Here is a 19766-nt window from a genome sequence, read left to right on the forward strand (position 1 = left end):
GAGGTATATAGTATAAAGATAAACACAACTATGTAGGATGAAAAGATGCGTGAATGGCTAAAGAGGAAAGGGAAAGAGGAGAAGACTGAAGAGTAAATGGGAGTGAGATTGTTTAACGTAGGTTCAGTCCAGGGGGATGGCGGGATGAAAGGATGTGTTGGAGTGCAAGTTCCCATCTCCGCAGTTCAGAGGGACTGGTGTTGGGTGGGAGAAGCCAAATGGCACATACAGTGTAACAGGATCCTAGGTTCCTAGAATTATGCTGGAGGGCATGCTCCACTACTGGGTATTGGACATCTCCTAGGCGGACAGTTCGTGTGTGTCCGTTCATGCTCTCAGCCAGTTTAGTTGTTGTCCTTAATTTCCTCCATAACCTCAACTCCTTTTCAAATCTGAATTTCACCTGGTCCTTCTCCAAAACCCAAGCCACCTTCCTGGATGTTGACATTCATCTTCTTGAAGCTCACATCCACACCTCTGTCCATATCAAACCCACAAAGAAACAACAGTACTTTCACTTTGATAGCTGCCATCCATTCCACATCAAACACTCCCTTCCCTACAGCCTAGGTATTCGTGGCAAACATATCTGCTCCAGTGACGATTCCCTCAACAATTACACCAATAAGCTGACCAGTGCTTTCCTCTCCTGCAACTATCCTGCAGACCTTGTCCGCAAACAGATCTCCCAAGCAACACATTCCTCCCCATCCAACAACGTTACTACCCCCAGACCACACAGAAGCATCCCCCTTGTCACCCAATATTATCCTGGCCTCGAATACATCAATAAATTACTCCGCCAGGGATATGACTTTCTCAAGTCAACCCCTGAAATGAGATCATCCCTTGACAAAATTCTCCCCACACCACCCAGAGTTGCCTTTCGTCGTCCCCCTAACCTCCGTAACATCCTTGTTAAACCCTGCAATATTCCCAGACTACCTTCTCTACCCAGCGGTTCCTACCCCTGTAACCGACCCCGCTGCAAAACCTGCCCCATGCATCCCCCCACAACCACCTACTCCAGCCCCGCTACTAGGAAAACATACACAATTCAAGGAAGGGCCACGTGTGAGACTACACATGTCATTTATCAGCTGACATGCCTGCACTGCACAGCCTTTTACATCGGTATGACAACAACTAAACTGGCTGAGCGCATGAACGGACACAGACGAACTGTCCGCCTAGGAAATGTCCAATACCCAGTAGTGGAGCATGCCCTCCAGCATAATTCTAGGGACCTAGGATCCTATTACACTGTATGTGCCATTTGGCTTCTCCCACCCAACACCAGTCCCTCTGAACTGCGGAGATGGGAACTTGCACTCCAACACATCCTTTCATCCCGCCATCCCCCTGGACTGAACCTACGTTAAACAACCTCACTCCCATTTGCTCTTCAGTCTTCTCCTCTTTCCCTTTCCTCTTTAGCCATTCACGCATCTTTTCATCCTACATAGTTGTGTTTATCTTTACACTATATACGTCTTTACTTCTGTATGCATCCTCCTTAGTTTGAAGCTGGCACAGTACTTAGAGTAGAATATCTTTGGCTTCCCTCTGACAACCATGCCTCCATACTTGCTACCCTCCCTGTTTTCCCTTCCTTGTTGCTTCATAACCTGGGTTGTGAGTAACTGAATCCACTTTCCCTTCTTCGCTTTCTTTCCCCTCTCTCCTCCCTGATGAAGGAACATTTAATCCGAAAGCTAGGGACGTAAATTTTCGATTCTGTTGTTTGTGTATCTATCGGCTGTACTGAGTGGAGGTAAGTACTTGCCAGCCTCTCTATCTCTTTGTTAGTATTTGTTTCACATCTGTATATGAGATTTTCCATTAAGCATTTTGGAATTTATCCATCATCACATCCAGCAGTCGGACTACTCTGTGAATGTCTTTTTCACATACAACTTGAAACTCCATATCTAGGTGCAGCAGGCACTCTTGGATACCTGATCATGAATAAATTCCGAATTGTCCAATAAAGTTATTTCCAGCCTGGTGTTTAACTTTTACCATGCTGTCTGCAGAATAGTCTGTGAATATTTGTTTCAATTGTAACTTTAAACCCCATATCTAAGTGCAGCAATTGCTCCTGGGTATCTGATGATGGATAAAGTCTGAAATGCATCATCAGCAATTTTCATTCCTTGCCCGATTTTCGACTTTTATCTGTGTGACCCAGTCAGCCTGAATGCACAACTACTGATTATTATGATAATGGTCACCTGCGTGACTTTGTCACATTTACATTAATGAAATTAAAATATTGTCGAAAATCAAGGACTTCCTGAGACCGACATCGTGCCAGTATCAATGTCAAAAAGGCAAAAATGGTCGAGATTCTTGATTTCCGGCATGTATGAAATGTTTATATATGTAATTAAGTTTGTACGGAATTGTCATGTGCAAGTCCTACTTGCACTTGGCCAATTTTTCCTAACAAAGACACTTAGCAACATTTTTCCACAACTGTCACTCTTAGTACATGCAGCTTTAAGGAAGTATGAGTTTTCCATGTTAGAGGAGTCTCTGACATTTCATTATGTGTCGGGGCTTTAACTGCCTTGGACCCATATTACACTAAAAAATAATGTTGTGAAAAATGTTATAAAATATTTTTGATTTACTGAGGTACTTTTATGTTATCTTTTGTAAATGCTGTAGTTTTGACCTAGCTTTTATGACAGATTTGTCAAACACCTTAAGCAGTATAATACAGGCCTTACTGCATGTCATTGTAGTTAGTGCCATTCGCAGTTTGATCCTTCTCCTAAATTTTCACCAATATTCAATCCTTGACAGTCAAAGAGTTAATGTGCATAACTTTCATAATTGTGCCTTGAACTCTAATTATGCTGTGATGATGGGTGGTTCGGCTTAACTGGTTCTTTCTTGATCCCTGGCTCATTATGTTGCACTTGGTACTTATCTCTGCCTCAATTTGATAAAAAAAAGCTTCTTTTTCATATCCATAACTGTTCAAGTGCTCCAGTGCCAATGCCTGTTGCACACACTGAGTGACTGACTGATCACTGTCATTTGGCCATTTGTGTATTTTGTCTCACTCCAAATTTCAATTTTAAATTTTGAATGTTGCACTTTGCTATATGTATTCAGTCCCCACCTTATCTTGCAACTTTAGATTTCTCTGAAACTGAATGTGATAACATTATCGCTTTGCTTTGCAGTCTCTGCCATTCTTTAATATCTTATCCTCAACACTTGTTATAATGCTTTCAAATCAGAACAATGGATCTGAAAATTCATATCTGAGTGTCATTTGCTGTTGCTGTAGGCCAAATCAATTAATTACAAGTCATTTTACGTATCCATTGAAATTTACAGTTCTCATTGTCTACTTCGAAAGAAGAAGAGGCTTTAGTACAAAATGCACAACATGCCAAAATCAAAACCGAAAAGTTCAAGCATTTCATAGAGGCAGATCTGGACCACAAAGAGCATGGACTATACAGTGAAACTGCTGCTGAAATCAGACTTGTGTATTTGCGGGCACACTCTCATATTCATGGCACTGAATATATAGCTTTCAGAACCTACTAAACAATTCTTTTGGTCAGGAGACAGGAATAGGTAAAAATAATAATAATACTAAAAAAATTAAAACATTGGTGTATAGAGTCTGAATGGCTGGGCAAGTCACTTACATCCAATGAAATAATAAGGCCATTAACAAAGGAATAAAAGCTATGATCTAAACTATGAAGTGTTACTGACAAGCTAAAAGTAATAACTATATAAAGATAAGAGATTAACATATAAGACTTACAGTTTGCAAATGACAAAACTACAAAAAGAAATTGACAGAAGGATTTGGAGAGGACAGAGATTAAACAAGAAGTTACCAGATATTCCAGAAAAATTTATGTTGTTGTTATGTTGTTGTTATTGTCTTCAGTCCTGAGACTGGTTTGATGCAGCTCTCCATGCTACTCTATCCTGTGCAAGCTGCTTCATCTCCCAGTACCTACTGCAACCTACATCCTTCTGAATCTGCTTAGTGTACTCATCTCTCGGTCTCCCTCTACGATTTTTACCCTCCACGCTGCCCTCCAATGCTAAATTTGTGATCCCCTGTTGCCTCAAAACATGTCCTACCAACCGATCCCTTCTTCTAGTCAAGTTGTGCCACAAACTTCTCTTCTCCCCAATCCTATTCAATACCTCCTCATTAGTTACGTGATCTATCCACCTTATCTTCAGTATTCTTCTGTAGCACCACATTTCGAAAGCTTCTATTCTCTTCTTGTCCAAACTAGTTATCGTCCATGTTTCACTTCCATACATGGCTACACTCCAAACAAATACTTTCAGAAACGACTTCCTGATACATAAATCTATATTCGATGTTAACAAATTTCTCTTCTTCAGAAACGCTTTCCTTGCCATTGCCAGTCTACATTTTATATCCTCTCTACTTCGACCATCATCAGTTATTTTACTTCCTAAATAGCAAAACTCCTTTACTACTTTAAGTGTCTCATTTCCTAATCTAATTCCCTCAGCATCACCCGATTTAATATGACTACATTCCATTATCCTTGTTTTGCTTTTGTTGATGTTAATCTTATATCCTCCTTTCAAGACACTGTCCATTCCGTTCAACTGCTCTTCCAAGTCCTTTGCCGTCTCTGACAGAATTACAATGTCATCGGCGAACCTCAAAGTTTTTACTTCGTCTCCATGAATTTTAATACCTACTCCAAATTTTTCTTTTGTTTCCTTTACTGCTTGCTCAATATACAGATTGAATAACATCGGGGAGAGGCTACAACCCTGTCTCACTCCTTTCCCAACCACTGCTTCCCTTTCATGCCCCTCGACTCTTATTACTGCCATCTGGTTTCTGTACAAATTATAAATAGCCTTTCTCTCCCTGTATTTTACCACTGCCACCTTTAGAATTTGAAAAAGAGTATTCCAGTCAACATTGTCAAAAGCTTTCTCTAAGTCTACAAATGCTAGAAACGTAGGTTTGCCTTTTCTTAATCTTTCTTCTAAGATAAGTCGTAAGGTCAGTATTGCCTCTCGTGTTCCAACATTTCGACGGAATCCAAACTGATCCTCCAAAAATAAAATACGTACACAATAAAATATAAAAATGAAATGGCCCTTACTCTTTGCCTTTAAATATGTCTGCTTGTGTCTGTGTATGTGCGGATGGATGTGTGTGTGTGTGTGTGTGTGTGTGTGTGTGTGTGTGTGTGTGTGTGTGTGTGTGTGTGCGCGCGCGCGCGCGAGTGTACACCTGTCCATTTTTTCCCCTAAGGGAAGTCTTTCCACTCCCGGGATTGGAATGACTCCTTACCCTCTCCCTTAAAACCCACATCCTTTCGTCTTTCCCTCTCCTTCCTGAAGAAGCAACCATCGGTTGCGAAAGCTAGTAACTCTGTGTGTGTGTTTGTGTGTTTTGTTCATGTGCCTGTCTGCCGGCGCTTTCCCGCTTGGTAAGTCTTGGAATCTTTGTTTTTAAATTATTTAATTAGATAGACAAACAATCTACTCACCAAGCAGAAGAACACATACATAAAAAAACTGTTATAGCTGTCAAGATATTGGAGCCAGTGACTCCTTCTTAATGTCAGGTTTGCTGTTGGAAATGTTTTAGGATTGGGTTGCAAAGTGATATTTCCAACTGATAATACGCGTGAAAGGTAGGTTCTTCACCAAAGTTGCATGATCAAATGTAGGTTTAGGGCTGAAAGTCAGGCTCTTAGACAATACAGGTAATTCAGGAGGGGAGAGTGCTTTAGATGAGAGGTTAAGGTCACTGTACTGTTGTGACATGTTCTTGGGATGATGGGTTATTCTTGGCCTGGGAGGCAGTGGTGAAGGCTGTGGGATGTTAAGGAGGTTGGCCAAGCTCAATTTGTAGGAGAGAAATGGTAGTGATGGTGTGGCTGTTTAGGGAGTTGCAGAGGGACAGAAAAGGAAATACCACTGTTCAGGTAGTTTAGGAGAAGGTGGGAAAGCTTTTTGAGGTGAAGTATGGTAAGTTATTGCAGTTTGAAGCTGGCATGGTGGATAATAACACCCAAGGAAACATGTGGGGCAATAACTGCATGATTTTGCAGACTGAAAGAAGTCTGGTAGGGTGGAAATTTGCTGATGAGGCATATAGGTCACAGATTAGATAGGTAAGAGCAAGAGATTGCTATGTTTATTTAACTCCAAGGGACAAGCAGGTTTCAAGAAACAGAATGTGGGACCTTAGTTTTGACTGTACAAAGGAATCTTTTCAAAAAGAATGGATGTAATATGAGATGGGATTCATCATGGCAAGAGAGGACAGTTTGGAGGGTTAGAAATTGTGGGAGTGGCAAAAAAATAAATAAGCAGAGTATGGAAAAGATAAGTAATCAGAAAAAAAGCAAGGAAAAAAGTCACAAAAATTATAAATATTCATACGAAAATCATTTATAAGAGGTAATGAGTAGGAGGTCTATATGATATGAAAAAATTGATAAAAGGAAAAAATCGATCAGGGAAAGTCATGAAAACAGAAATTTTAGGAACTGGGTAAACAGAAAGTAAAAGTCACATGAGAAAATGTAAACTACTCAACTTGGCGATTAAAGTGACAAAAGAAATGGCAATAAAAGTCGATCAAAGCACTTTGCTAAAAACAAACACACAAAAAGTGAAGGAATTAATGCAGAAACAAGATAAGTGGATGGTGGAAAAGAAAATAGCTGTCAAATTTGTGAATAAATTGGCAAAAGATGATCAGGAGAAGGCGACGCAGTGGAATGGATCTTAAATTGTTGTATGCTAATTCATAAATAACAATGGAACTGTTATATGCAAATAAAAATGGAACCCTCTACGAGCATTTGAAATCGATATTAGACAAGCTGTAGGAGCAAAGTGTTGATTAATCTTGGTGGCACAGATAAATAAATGAATGGATCAGCACATTAAGATAGAAAACAGATGACTGTTTGAACAAGACTGACAAGAGGGTTAAATAAGAAGGGATGATGGCCACATGGGCTAACATAAGAACAAAAACAATCAATTATTGACAAATTTATTTAATTGGATAGATAAAAAAACCTACTCACCAAGTGACAGTAGCACAAACACATAAGAGACTGTTGTAATTGGAAGATTGCCAATTACAACAGTCTTTTATGTGTGTGTTCTGGCACTGCTTAGTAAGTAGATTTTTTATCCATCCAATAAAATTATTTTGTCAATAAATGATTGTTTTCATTGTTATATAAAAATAAAACATAGACACTGATATGAAGATGAAGAGTGTTCAGAGAGTAAACAGACAGAGGACAGAAAAATAAGACATAGAAATACAGTGAGAAGAGACTAAATTAAATCCCACCCGATCCTGCCTCAGACACCCAACAGAACAAACAGACCGCTTTGTCATCCTCAGTCGATAGGCATCACTGTATGCAGATAGTCAACCAACATTTAAAAATACATTAAAAGAATTTCTAGATGACAACTCCTTCTACTCGTTGGCTGAATTTTTAGATATAAATTAAGGGAGGGAAAAAAACTAACTTAAACATTAGTGTCATGCAATATTTTGTGTAATGTAATATCATGTACAGACATCTTTCATTAACCTGACACATTCCACATCATTACGAAGTGTCGTATTCATGATCCATGGAACAAGTATTAATCTAATCTAATCTATGGTCAGCACACTGCTCTCCCAGAATTTGTCAGCTTTTGTGACCGGAACCGCTACTTCTCAGTCATAGTTCCTCAAATGGTCTCTTAAGGGCTGAGTGTATCCCACATGGCAGCAGCAGTCGGCAGCCCCAGATAGTCACCCATCTAAGTGCTAGCCATGCCCACCAGAACTTAACTTCTGTGATCTGATGTAAACCAGTGTTACCACTGCAGCAGGGCCATTGGCGCTGAGAAGAGAAAATAATCAAATATAGCTTAAGACCAGGTAAGAACCAAGAATGTAGCTGAGCCAGCTCTGGAAGTAATGGTAATTGGAAGAGTGTGAGGGAGGAGGGGAGCGGCTACCAATAGCATGACAAATACAGGTACTATCAGTTATGAGTAATGGAAATGTGAAGCACTGATCATGTCTAGGGAATGTGAATTGTTTCTTCAGGATGTAGCAGCCTTTCAGTGTATGAGCTGGCAGATAACAAAATTGGACTAGTTTTGAAGTTCAAATTGTCAGTCTTCTTTGAATAAAGTACAACTTACTGCTGAAGCTTCCTCCTTATATTTGTCCTCTTAATGGCTGATGATGTCATTATGTCATCTCAATGACAGCATAATTTGAATGTATTAACAACAGAGGTAGCAGTCAAACACTGCCCCCATTCAGGCATGAACCACTGTAAGGTGAGGTGGTAAGCACTGACACTGAACTCTCAGTTGTTAGGTTGTCTCAAGTGAAGCACAAATAATCGCACATAATATCCAACACCATTCACTATGCAGTCACAGACATTCTTCATTGTTCAGTATTTCTGTTCATTCCATAGACTTCCTTGTAAAAGAATTCAATAACTCTGTTGGACTCTTAGTTTCCCCAAAATGAATTTTGTGTCCTTTTTGGTAAGTTATCGTCTGAGATTGCAGATGTTGCTAGTTACATGAGCTTGATGACGCACAAAATTTGTATAAAATATGCAAAACTGTTAATCCATGCACATCCTGGTTCTCTAACAGAACAGCTTGTCAGTATCTGGCTGAATTAAAACATCCTCAAATAAGAACACTACATCTACTGAATAACTCACAAAAACATGTTGGATGCCATATATTCCTAACAACAGAACTCTGTCATATTATAATTAAGTAAGGTGATCATACATGTGGCAGTTCATAACAAGAGATGTGCAAATAGAGGCTGTGAAACTGTATACCTTCACTGAAACGTCTCGTCTTGTATATGCTAATCCCTGGGCCCGATTTATGATGGGCTAATAGCATCGGTCAATGATAGTGAAACCACTGTACATACAAGAATGCTTTGCAATAGCTTCCAGATTTGGTCTCAATAAAGAGGAATGGCCTTCTTAATAGGGTGAATTTAAAATAAAAATAAAAACATCACAGATTTTTTTCTATGTAGACATCATTGCAATAAAATTGTAAACATGCAAACAGAGCCATAATATATCTTGTCATTTAGTACTAACTATGTTTTGTTACATTTTCAGATTTCAAGGTAATGTGATGGAAGAATCAAGACCTATTACACTTATTTTCAAGCTAGCTGTAAATGTAAGAGATTTTATTTAAAGAAACAACCAACAGAATAGATGGAAGTAATAAATAAAGCACATCTTCGGAAGTACACATCCTACCACACATATGATGAGAAGTTTTGTATCTGACCTCCTGCAACTTCAGTGGAATTTCGGTGATGTTGCCTCGTACATTAATTTGCCGTAAAAGTGCCACTTGTACTAGATCTTCCTGCTGTAGACCCAGTAGACTTGCAACTACTGATAAGATTTCTATGTCCTCTTCTGTAAGTTTACATTTCTCACCATCTATATCCTGTAAATAAAATAAGAATAACAGAAACTATTTCAAAACATACAAAAACGTTAAAAGAACTACTTATATTGAGATGTAATTCTTTGTTAGAAATACAGGGAATGGCATTACTGCAAAGAAAAATTTTTCATGGCTGTTTTGAATGCCAACAGTTAGTCTGCAACGTAAGTTTTCAAATTTGATGTAAGAGGTGGTTTGGCAGTCTTAGATTGTAACCAGCATCAGGCTGGTGAGGTTTCTTAACGATGATACCACGTAATGCCACACACACACACACACACACACACACACTCTCTCTCTCTCTCTCTCTCTCTCTCTCTCTCTCTCTCTCTCTCTCTCTAGCATTTTTTTCTTACCACTTAATAATTCTAGAAAACAATATCAAACTTGAGTTTCACATGCTAGTGAGCAGTGTTGGGAGTAACCACATGTAAACGATGTTGAGGACGTCACTGGGATGAAATACAGATGGTATTTGTACTCACTATTTGACAGTTTTCAAATATTTCTGTTTCCAGCTGCTGTGACCCCACTGTGTGATAGCAAGCTTGGCTGTGGGAGTACAGAATAGATGTGGGGGTGGAAGAGGGAGATATAGTGGGGTAAGAGTTGGAGAAAATGCTCTAGTGCCACCAGCTAGGTATAGCATCAGGAGATGCTATGCTGGAGGAAAATGATAATGGGGAGAAGCAGAGAAAGGGAAAGGACTATGCTGAAGAGCTTTGGTGAAACAAAGTATGTACGGTTGGTTGGTCAGTTGGTTGATTTGGGGGATGGGACGAAACAGTGAGGTCATCGGTACCATCAGATTAAGAAAGGAACGTTCCGTGCCATTTCAAAAACCATCCCAGCATTTTCCTGAAGTGATTTAGGGAAATCATGAAAAACCTAAATCAGGATGGCCGGGCGCAGGTTTGAACTGTTGTCCTCTTGAATGCAAGTCAAGTGGAGATAAGTATGAGGCTAAAGTGGGAGCTGGAAAAGGGAGGGATAGAGGCAGGTGGAGGAGAGGGACTAGTGAAAGCTGAGGCCATGTGGTTAAAGGCACAAAAGAATGTTGCTCAGAGAGTTCCCAATAGCACAATTTAGGTAAGCTACTGTCAGTAAGAACAAATACAATGGTAAGGGCTGTGAAGGGCAGCATGCTCAGCAATTGTGTGGTCCAGCTTTCTCTTGGTCACAGTTTGGTAGTGATTGTTTATGTGGACAGGGACATTTTGATCCCCCCCCTCCCCCCCAATGACATCTCTCCTAATGCTGCAACTAGCAACCCATCATCCCTGTCCCTGACATATAATGACACACTCTCACAGGCATCACTAAAGCATTTACCCCAACCCCGTACCCTGCTTAACTCCCCCCCCCCCCCCCCACCTCATGCTTTTTCTGTACCCCTACTACTCACCCCAGGCTAGATTGCAATGCCTGAAGATGACAGAGTCACACACACACACACACACACACACACACACACACACACAGAGAGAGAGAGAGAGAGAGAGAGAGAGAGAGAGAGAGAGAGAGAGAGAGCTCTTCTGCTAGAGGACTTTGTTCAGAAGCGAATAATATCCAAAACTCAATTTTTAAAGGTGCCTATCTGCCACTCAACACCTCCCTTGAGTGGTGAGTACCCATCTATCCAATTCCTATTTTTGTTGTTATTCCATTCCAGATTTTCCAAGATTTGGAACTCTGTACTTCACATGCCACATGAAATTATGTAGTACATTTAAAAAATATGACAACATATTGATGAATAGGGGTCCTGCTGTTAATCAGTGCTACAAGCGAGCTTAAATCACCTGTGGTTTACAGCAAAGATAAACTTTTAATCTGGAAAAAATGGCAACTGTACACAATTTTATGAACTTACAAAAAAGAGAGAATTCGCACAGAGTGGTATTGTTGTCTTACATCCCATTTCTGTTTAGAAGAATTTGTGAAGCTGTGTATTAACATTGATTTATTTGCACTCAGGAGCCAATAACAGTATTTAGTCTGAATTACTGTTACAATTTTCTACCTAAAATTGTCATGAGAATGACATGTCTGAAAATCACATTCAGACTGATGATCAGAACCAACCTGGAACAGGCTAGGTTGAATCAAGACAACATGACTTGATGATGAAGAGACACATATGTAACAGAGGATGGCATGTCTTTGCTATGTGAATGGAGCTACAAAAACATGTAGTTTTAATGTTGGAGCTGATGTTTATTATGTTGAACTGATAATTGACCAAAAATGGAAGTATACAGCTTGTGTTAGTACTTAAATTGGAATAAAATATTTAAGAAAGGTTTTATAGAATGTAAATACTTGCTAGCTTTTGAACTTATCCTTTGACAAACTAAAGTAAAACACACACACACACACACACACACACCTATGGCCTTGAATTGTGCCAGATAGACTGATAGTGCCAATGCTCTTTTGCAGTACGACTGGCTGTGCTAGGGGTAGTGTCAGGTGGGGTAGGTGGAGTGGGAGGGAGGCAGGAGGCAGGGCGAGAGACTTGGGGGGCGGGGTGGATAGTGACTCGGAGGGAGAAACCTCGTTTGCTGGTTACGAGTGCAGGGAGGGAGGGTTGGCAGGTGTATAGGTTGGCATGACTGTAGTGGCCTGTGGGCAGCAGCACATGCTGAAGGCAATGTGAAGACTTGAACTGGGAAGGGGTGACAGGGCAGAGAAAGCACAAATTGTTGGGTAGAGGGTGCGGGGACAGAGGATCATGTGACAGTGCAGTCAAGACGGTTACAGGAGCGGAGGATGTGTTGTAAAGATAACTCCCTCTCTGTGTAGTTCAGAGAAGCTGTTGGAGGAGGGTAGGATCCAAATGGCTCAGGTTGTGAAGCAGCCATTGAAACTCTGAGCATGCTGTGGTCAGCTGTATGTTGCACCATTGGTGGTCAACTTTGTTTTTGACAAACAGTTTGGGATTGGCCACTCATCCTGGTGGGCAGCTGGTTGGTAGTCATGTCAAAATAACAGGCTGTGCAGTGTTTGCATCACAGTTGGTATATTACATAACTGCTTTTGCAGGTGGTCTGGCCTCTGATGAGGTAGGATAAGCCTGTAAGAGGATTGGAGTATGAGTTGGTGGGTGGGTGGATTGGGCAGGTCTTGCACCTCTGTCTGCCACAGGTATATGATCCCTGTGATGAGGGGTTGGGAGAGAGAGTGGCATAGGGATGGAATAAGATGATGTGTAGGTTGGATAGGTGACAGAACACCACTTCGGGAGGGGTGGAAAGGATCTTGAGTACAATGTCTCAGTTCAAGGCAGGATGAGGGATAATCAAAGCCCAGGTGAAGGATATGGTTCAGGTGTGCCAGTCCAAGGTGATAATCGGTGATGAGGGGGACACTCCTTTGTAGCTGAATCTTGGGAATGGTGGGAGAACTGGGAGTCTGCACGAGGACTTGGCATGGGAAATCAAAACCTAGTCCACAAACAGATTTCCTGTTCCTGCTCCTATACCACATGTCAGCCTGCTTGTCACTAAGGATGCCACCTCCCTGTATACTAACATCCCTAATGCCCTTAGCCTTGCCATTTTCCCAACATCTAGACTGACATCAAACCTACAACGCCCTTCCTGGACATCATGACCAACTATAGCCTCACCCACAATCAGTGTGTGTGTGTGTGTGTGTGTGTGTGTGTGTGTGTGTGTGTGTGTGTGTGTTTGGCATTTACTGGCACTAAATGCCAAGATCAATGCCCTTCACACACATAACTATTTCACCTTCGAAGTAATCACCTACAAAATAATCGTGGTACATCTGCAGGGCACCATACTATGCCAACCTATCTCACACCTGGTTCAGATTCATTCATGGCATCTTCATGATGTGGACTCAGTGTGAAGACAACTGAGCCAACCTCCATAACCTCAACACATTCACACTCATTCACTTCACCTGGTCCTCCTCAACCCAATAAGCCACCTTTCTTGATGTTCACCTCACCTCAAAGGTGGCTACATCAGTACCTCCATACACATCAGACCTACCAAACACCAGCAATACCTCCACATCGACAGCTGCCCCCCATTCCATATAAAAAAAAAACCTTCCCTCCAGGTTATCCACCAATGGCCATCATACATGTAGTGACAAGCAGTCCTCTACTAATACACCAAAGGTCCTGCTGAGGCCTTCACAGACAAAAATTACCCTCCCAACCTTGTACAGAAACAGATCTCTGCTGCCTTGCCTTTCCACTCACCTACCACCTCCAGCATTCCTACCATCCGGCCACAAAGGAGCCCCTGTCACTCAGTACAACCCAGCACGGTTTCGACTACCTCACATCATTACCTGAAATGAGTTCATATCCTATCAATTATCATTCCCACCCACCCAAAGTGATATTTCAGTGTCCACTGAACAAACACAATGCCCTTGTCCATCCCTACACAATGCCTGCTCCCATCCCCTTGTCTCATGGCCCATATCCCTGCAATAGACCTAGATGCAAGACCTGTCCCATAGACCATTCCATCCCAATCTATTCTAGTCCAGTCACAGGCATCACTTACAGCATCAAGGAAAGGACTACCTGTGAAAGCAGGCATCCGATCTATAAACTAAGCTGCAGTCACTATGCTGCTTTCTTCAAGGAGTTGACAATGAACAAGCTGTCTGACTACATGAATGGACACTGGCACAGGCAGCTGTTCCATTTAGTTGCTGTATATGCTGCCTAACACAATGTGCTTCACTTCAATGACTGCTTCACAGTCTGCATCATCTGCATCATTCCTATCAACACCAGCTTTACTAAATTGTGTGAGTGGGAACTCTACCTGCAATATATGCTACATTCCCATTACCCCAACTGCCCTCAGTCTGTGCTAGTTCCTGTCCTCTACCCATCTATCCCCTTCCCTGTTCACACTACAGTGCTACACAGTCTTCTATTCCACCAACACACCTAGTCTTTTTCTCTCCTGTACTTCTCTCCTTCTGTGCTCCCCTTCTCCCTCCTCAAATATCCTGACTGCATCTACCAGCCCTACCCTATGTCCACCAGGTTTCTGCATGCACCCACAGGCATCAGTACACCTTCTCCCACCTCTACCCTGCTATCCCTTTCACTCACTACCCCCGCCTCTTCCTTACTCCCATCACCCACAGACTGGTTCTACCATCAGATGCAGTCGCTGTATGCAGTCTGGCCTCCACAGCCAGAGATAGTAGTCACATGTGTGTGAGTTGTGTTTGTGTGTGATTGTGTTTTCTATTTTTAGATCAAAGCCTTTTGACTGAAAGCTCAAATGAGTGGCAATCTTTTTGTTTAGGACATTTGCAAACCAAAATCTCCTCTGTATAGTGAATTGCAGTCTATTCTTTTCGACAAAAATAATCAATTTTTGAAAATATAAGTAACTGGAAAGCTAGAAAATCTACCACCAAGTGGCAGCAGCAGACCAAACATCCACAGAATCGCTAGCTTTCAGAGCCAGTGGCTCCTTCTTCTGGCAGAATGATTAAAGGGTAAGGAAGAGGGTCGAAGGAAAAGGGATGAAGGAAGAGGAGTGAAAGAAAAGAACCTGTGAGGTTTAGGAAAATGGGGTAGAGTCTGGTACAGTCACCCAGAATGCTGGGTCAGGGGAGACTTATCGGAGACAGGATGATTAGCAAAGACCGTTTGTTCGTAACTACACTGGGCAAGTTTTGAAAACCTGAGAGCCATACCTAACCTTTTCATACTATTGTCATTTTCAAGCCAATGTTATATGAAGCCACAAGCAAGAATTCATACATGGCTGGGGTATTTGTCTCAGGTCTGACTAAAAATTAAACGACATGAACTGTGAACTTGCCTAAGTTCTGAAGTGAATAACAAAATAGCTGTGATATTTCACAACAATCTCCGGATTAATATCATGACTCAAATCACTGATACATCAGATTTTCAATTTCCTGTAGTTGCAGACCCTAACTTGTGCCTATTATCTCAAAACCAGTTTTTTACAGCAGCTCATTTTAGGAAATACATTAAATATTATTATAAACATATAAATTTTAGATTTCTGTCAACAATGAAAATTTACGACATACTCCACAGTGCTACACAAGGTTATGAACAGAAAAGGTGCTATGCCACACAGTAAAATGTCACGGCACACAGTATGGTATGAGGATAAATCAATAAACTATTCCTAGGTGAGATTTGATAAGAATGTTGAGGCAAATAATCCCTGTTGATAACATGTGATGTAAGTTCCCAATGATGCACAGTAGGTTATAATGGAACAGAACATGTATATGAAACTCTTGTGCCAATTTGTAATATGTAAAATGCAGTTTACTTATACAAAATTACATCAACTATTCTGATGCATCAGAAATTATGCTAACAATATGGTATTATTTCCAATGCCTTAAAAATACTGCACAATCACTTGTACATAAACCTATATAGTGTTGCAGCAGTGGAATCTGGGTTCCAGAATTCATAACTCTATGATTGTGAGTTCTAAATTGTTGCATATGTAGAGATTGAATGTTTGTCTTTGTATAAACCAGAATTGTTACAACTTGCTGAGAGAACATTTAGTGTTACACAGAAGAGCAAGTGTAGTAGACTTGTGTAACACAACCAAGTTATAGTGTAACTTCGTTCACCTATGAACCCTAAAGCATCAGTCAGAAAAACAAACTATTAATTTCTACGCTAGATAACAGGAAAAATATATGACATTTGAAAGTTGAAAATATATTCTTTTCATGAGTTGGCATCTACTCAATTTCTATGAGGTGAGGAAAAGAATAACATATAGTCTTACAGTTAGCAAATTTTACAACACAGTTGGCACAGCTAAACATTAATATGGCAAAATTCAGTCCTAAGCTATTAAAAATTGGTTCTGCCAGACAATTTGAATGTGTTTTTAGATTTCCTCTCATCAATATAGTTCAATGTTGGGCCTGGGATGTTCATTATACAAGCAACACGGAAGTCCATCTTTCAAAAGATGTCCGTATAATTTTAATTGTGCACATTTAAAATATAGAAAAGATGAAAATAATTCAATACATCCATTAATATGGTTAATTGTGAAGTTTTGTACGGAAAAAAAGTGTTATAATTATCATCAAAGTTGAATAACTGATTTTTCTAGTTTATATATTTTTCAGTTTGTAGAAGCATCATTCTAATTTTTCTAACAACAAACAGGATCTTTTCTTTCAGGAGTTCCTTTTTCTTTTTCTTTTATTATTTCATAAATTTCTCTGTTGGTTGGTATATGTTTAAAATATCTATCGAATTTTTTCTAGCTTGATTTTCTAACTTATTAATCATTTAGTCAGGCTCACATAGAATTTAACAACATGAAGTTATAATTTCAGATCCTTAACTGGATACCCTTAATCACATTATTAACAATTTAAAACTATGTATTTTGTATATGCAAAGTAATCTATATTAACGTAATACTGAATGGATAACAATCAATCCTTTGAGGTACAGTAACGTTTGTGCACTCCCTGTCAAATTTAGTTCTTGGGGCAAGACACATCTTCTCAATCACCATATACAAGGCCTCTGTTCATATGCTAGAATACACAGTAAAAACATGCATCATCACTGCTCATGTGGACATTCTGACTTTCTGTTTTTACTCTAAGTTGCTGCTGCTGATGCCCCCCTTGTCTCATTTTTGTCCCTAAATCAATGGCACTGTCTGGTACCTTCAACACATCACAATGACAGCAGCAGACACTGTTCTTAACACCATATCAAAAATGTAAAAGATTAATAAAAGTGAAGACAATACCTCAAAGCTCATGTTGCCCAGCCAGAGGATGGCGGACAGGACGCTGAAAATACCATCGCACATCTCTGCTGGGATGTGCAGCACATTGAAAGCAAGTCTCAGTGCATCAAACTTCCGTGCATCGCACACGCCGTCAATGCGCACGCAGCCCGACTGGTCGAGGTAGCGGTAGTGCTCGGCTGGCTTCAGCCTCAGCTGCTCTGCCAGCTCTTTGTTGTTCTGAAACCAGAGTGCCATACAACACTCACTATATTGGGATCTCTCCTATCTTTGTGAATTCCTCCATGAAGCAATAGCTCACTTGAGATTAGTTAATGCTGTCTCATGATATTACACAGTAAAAAAAAAAAAATCAATTTATATTTTCAATTGTATATATACTCTGTGATGTAATCAAACCTAACACATAATATAAAATTTACAATACGAGTGAGTATCAATCTCTTCACATAAAATTAAATAGACATATTGTACAAAAATCGATTTTTGTAGGTTGTGAATTATCTGCCATTTCACTGAGTATACAGGGTGTTTCAGAAGGGATGGTCAATATTCAAATATTCAGGGATATGACAGGAACGATCATTCGAAACAAAAAAGTCAAGTAAACATGGGTTCTGTAAGATGTGCTATGAGCAATTCTTGATCTTCCATACCGTGAAACAAACCTTTTGTACTGCAAACTCTTTGTTTTTCCATATTTTTGGGAGTGGTAGTATGGGCCAAAACAAGAAAAAAAAGTCCAGTAAACATGTGCTCTAAAATGCATACCTTAAAAGTAAAAGTTATGAGCAATTAGCCATTAAAAGAGTTGTGTTTCAAAGTAGCGAAGATGAACAAGGGCTCACAGCTCTTAAGGTATGCATTTTAGAGCTCATGTTTACTGGACATTATTCTTGTTTTGATCCATGCTACCACTTCCCAAAATATAGAAATCAAAGAGCTTGCAGTAGAAGAGATTTGTTTCATAGAATTGGAAACTGAGCATTGCTCATAGCTCTTAAGGTATAAGTTTTAGGGCCCACGTTTACTTGACTTTTGTGTTTTGTATGATCATTCCTGTCACATCCCATAGTATTAACCATCACTTCTGAAACACCCTATATATTTAAAATTGGTGTACTTAAAATTAACTAAGACATAAATGTGGCATATTTGTAAAACCATTAGCACAAATATTTTTGCAAACGCTATAATATTTAAATGACAATTTATGTGAGAACAATGCGAAATATTTCTACTGAATTTCTGTGCCAATGGCTAAATTCTTTGAATTACCGGTACATACACCTGCATAATAGTCTTTGTGCTGTCTGCTCAGTGCTCACACCTGGCATGAAAATGTGTTATATGAAAAGTGATGGAAAGAGAGTTTAAAGAATGATCATGGGTAGTTATTGAAAGGAGAGACCTGTGGATCCTTTTGAACGACATATTTTGTGAACTAATCATCTCCGAAGATTCAATGAAGAAACTGTTTCGTAAGTCATCAACTAAACAAACGTAGAAAACGTTTATTCCTTCATACAGAAAGTACCCAAAACCATCATGTGCCTGAAAGAAGACATTGAGGACAACTTCAAGACAATCAGCTTAGTAAAATAATTATATGTTAGAAAAGAGGGCACATGCCACTCAATTATAGCTTTCAGAAAAATGACGAAAATCCATTTCGAGGCTATGTATTGTATAGACATAATTGAATCGTCATGTTATCTCTTGCACGTCTAGTTTAATAAGGATGTACCAGTTGAGCAGTGTTGCCAATTCATTTTCCCTACAAGATATGTCCACGTCCCTACGTTCACCTAGAATATGCCTATGTAAGCAAAATATTATAGACTGACGAAACACAAAAAAGTTAATCAAGTATTGGCTAATAACATTTTCCCATTATTAACAATTCTGAACACTAAACGGTCATTGTTTTCAAACAAAATTTTCATGGTGTTATTTGGGAAGCTTGCTCCTGCTGGAGGTTTCGGCACCTGTAGAATCAACAAAAATGTCTTTTATGAGCTCACGTATATGATCTACCGTTGTCAACGATAGTGAGTGCTCAGCAAATAATGACTCCAATCTTATTTCAGCAGCTTTGGTGTCCTCTTCAAATAAAGGCGCTAAGTAAAAAGACGGCAACAGAAAAAAGAGCACAGAAAATATGTCGTAAACAGTGCCAATAATAGCTTAAAACATGCTGTAGCATACAATAAATAAGGTAGTATGAAAGTATCAATATAAAACTATATTTCAAAAGATGATTTGTAAAAATGTAATAATGTTTTACTGAGTTTGTACAACCATATCATTTTCTGCATGTTTTAGTTTAAAAAACCCCACTGATGATGGTGATATTTGTCGCCGAAACTAGTTTAGGATAATAAAGAAATAAACAAATAACACGGTGTTTTGCAACAAGGTGGACTAGATTTGTGATATTAC

At 39.7% G+C, this 19766-nt stretch overlaps 1 protein-coding gene across 2 annotated transcripts in view; it reads right to left on the reverse strand.

The window, feature by feature from the left end:
* LOC126361386 (myosin-I heavy chain) overlaps window positions 1-19766 on the reverse strand; it is a 783760-nt gene that overhangs the window by 191912 nt on the left and 572082 nt on the right. For both annotated transcript variants that reach the window (XM_050007788.1, XM_050007787.1), the window contains exons 6-7: window positions 17325-17543; window positions 9367-9531 (exon numbers count right to left, since the gene is read on the reverse strand). In XM_050007788.1, coding sequence (XP_049863745.1) covers window positions 9367-9531; window positions 17325-17543 — 384 coding nt within the window. The remainder of the gene's footprint in view (window positions 1-9366; window positions 9532-17324; window positions 17544-19766) is intronic.

Source organism: Schistocerca gregaria, chromosome 1, assembly GCF_023897955.1.
Source record: "Schistocerca gregaria isolate iqSchGreg1 chromosome 1, iqSchGreg1.2, whole genome shotgun sequence".
Taxonomy (NCBI): domain Eukaryota; kingdom Metazoa; phylum Arthropoda; class Insecta; order Orthoptera; family Acrididae; genus Schistocerca; species Schistocerca gregaria.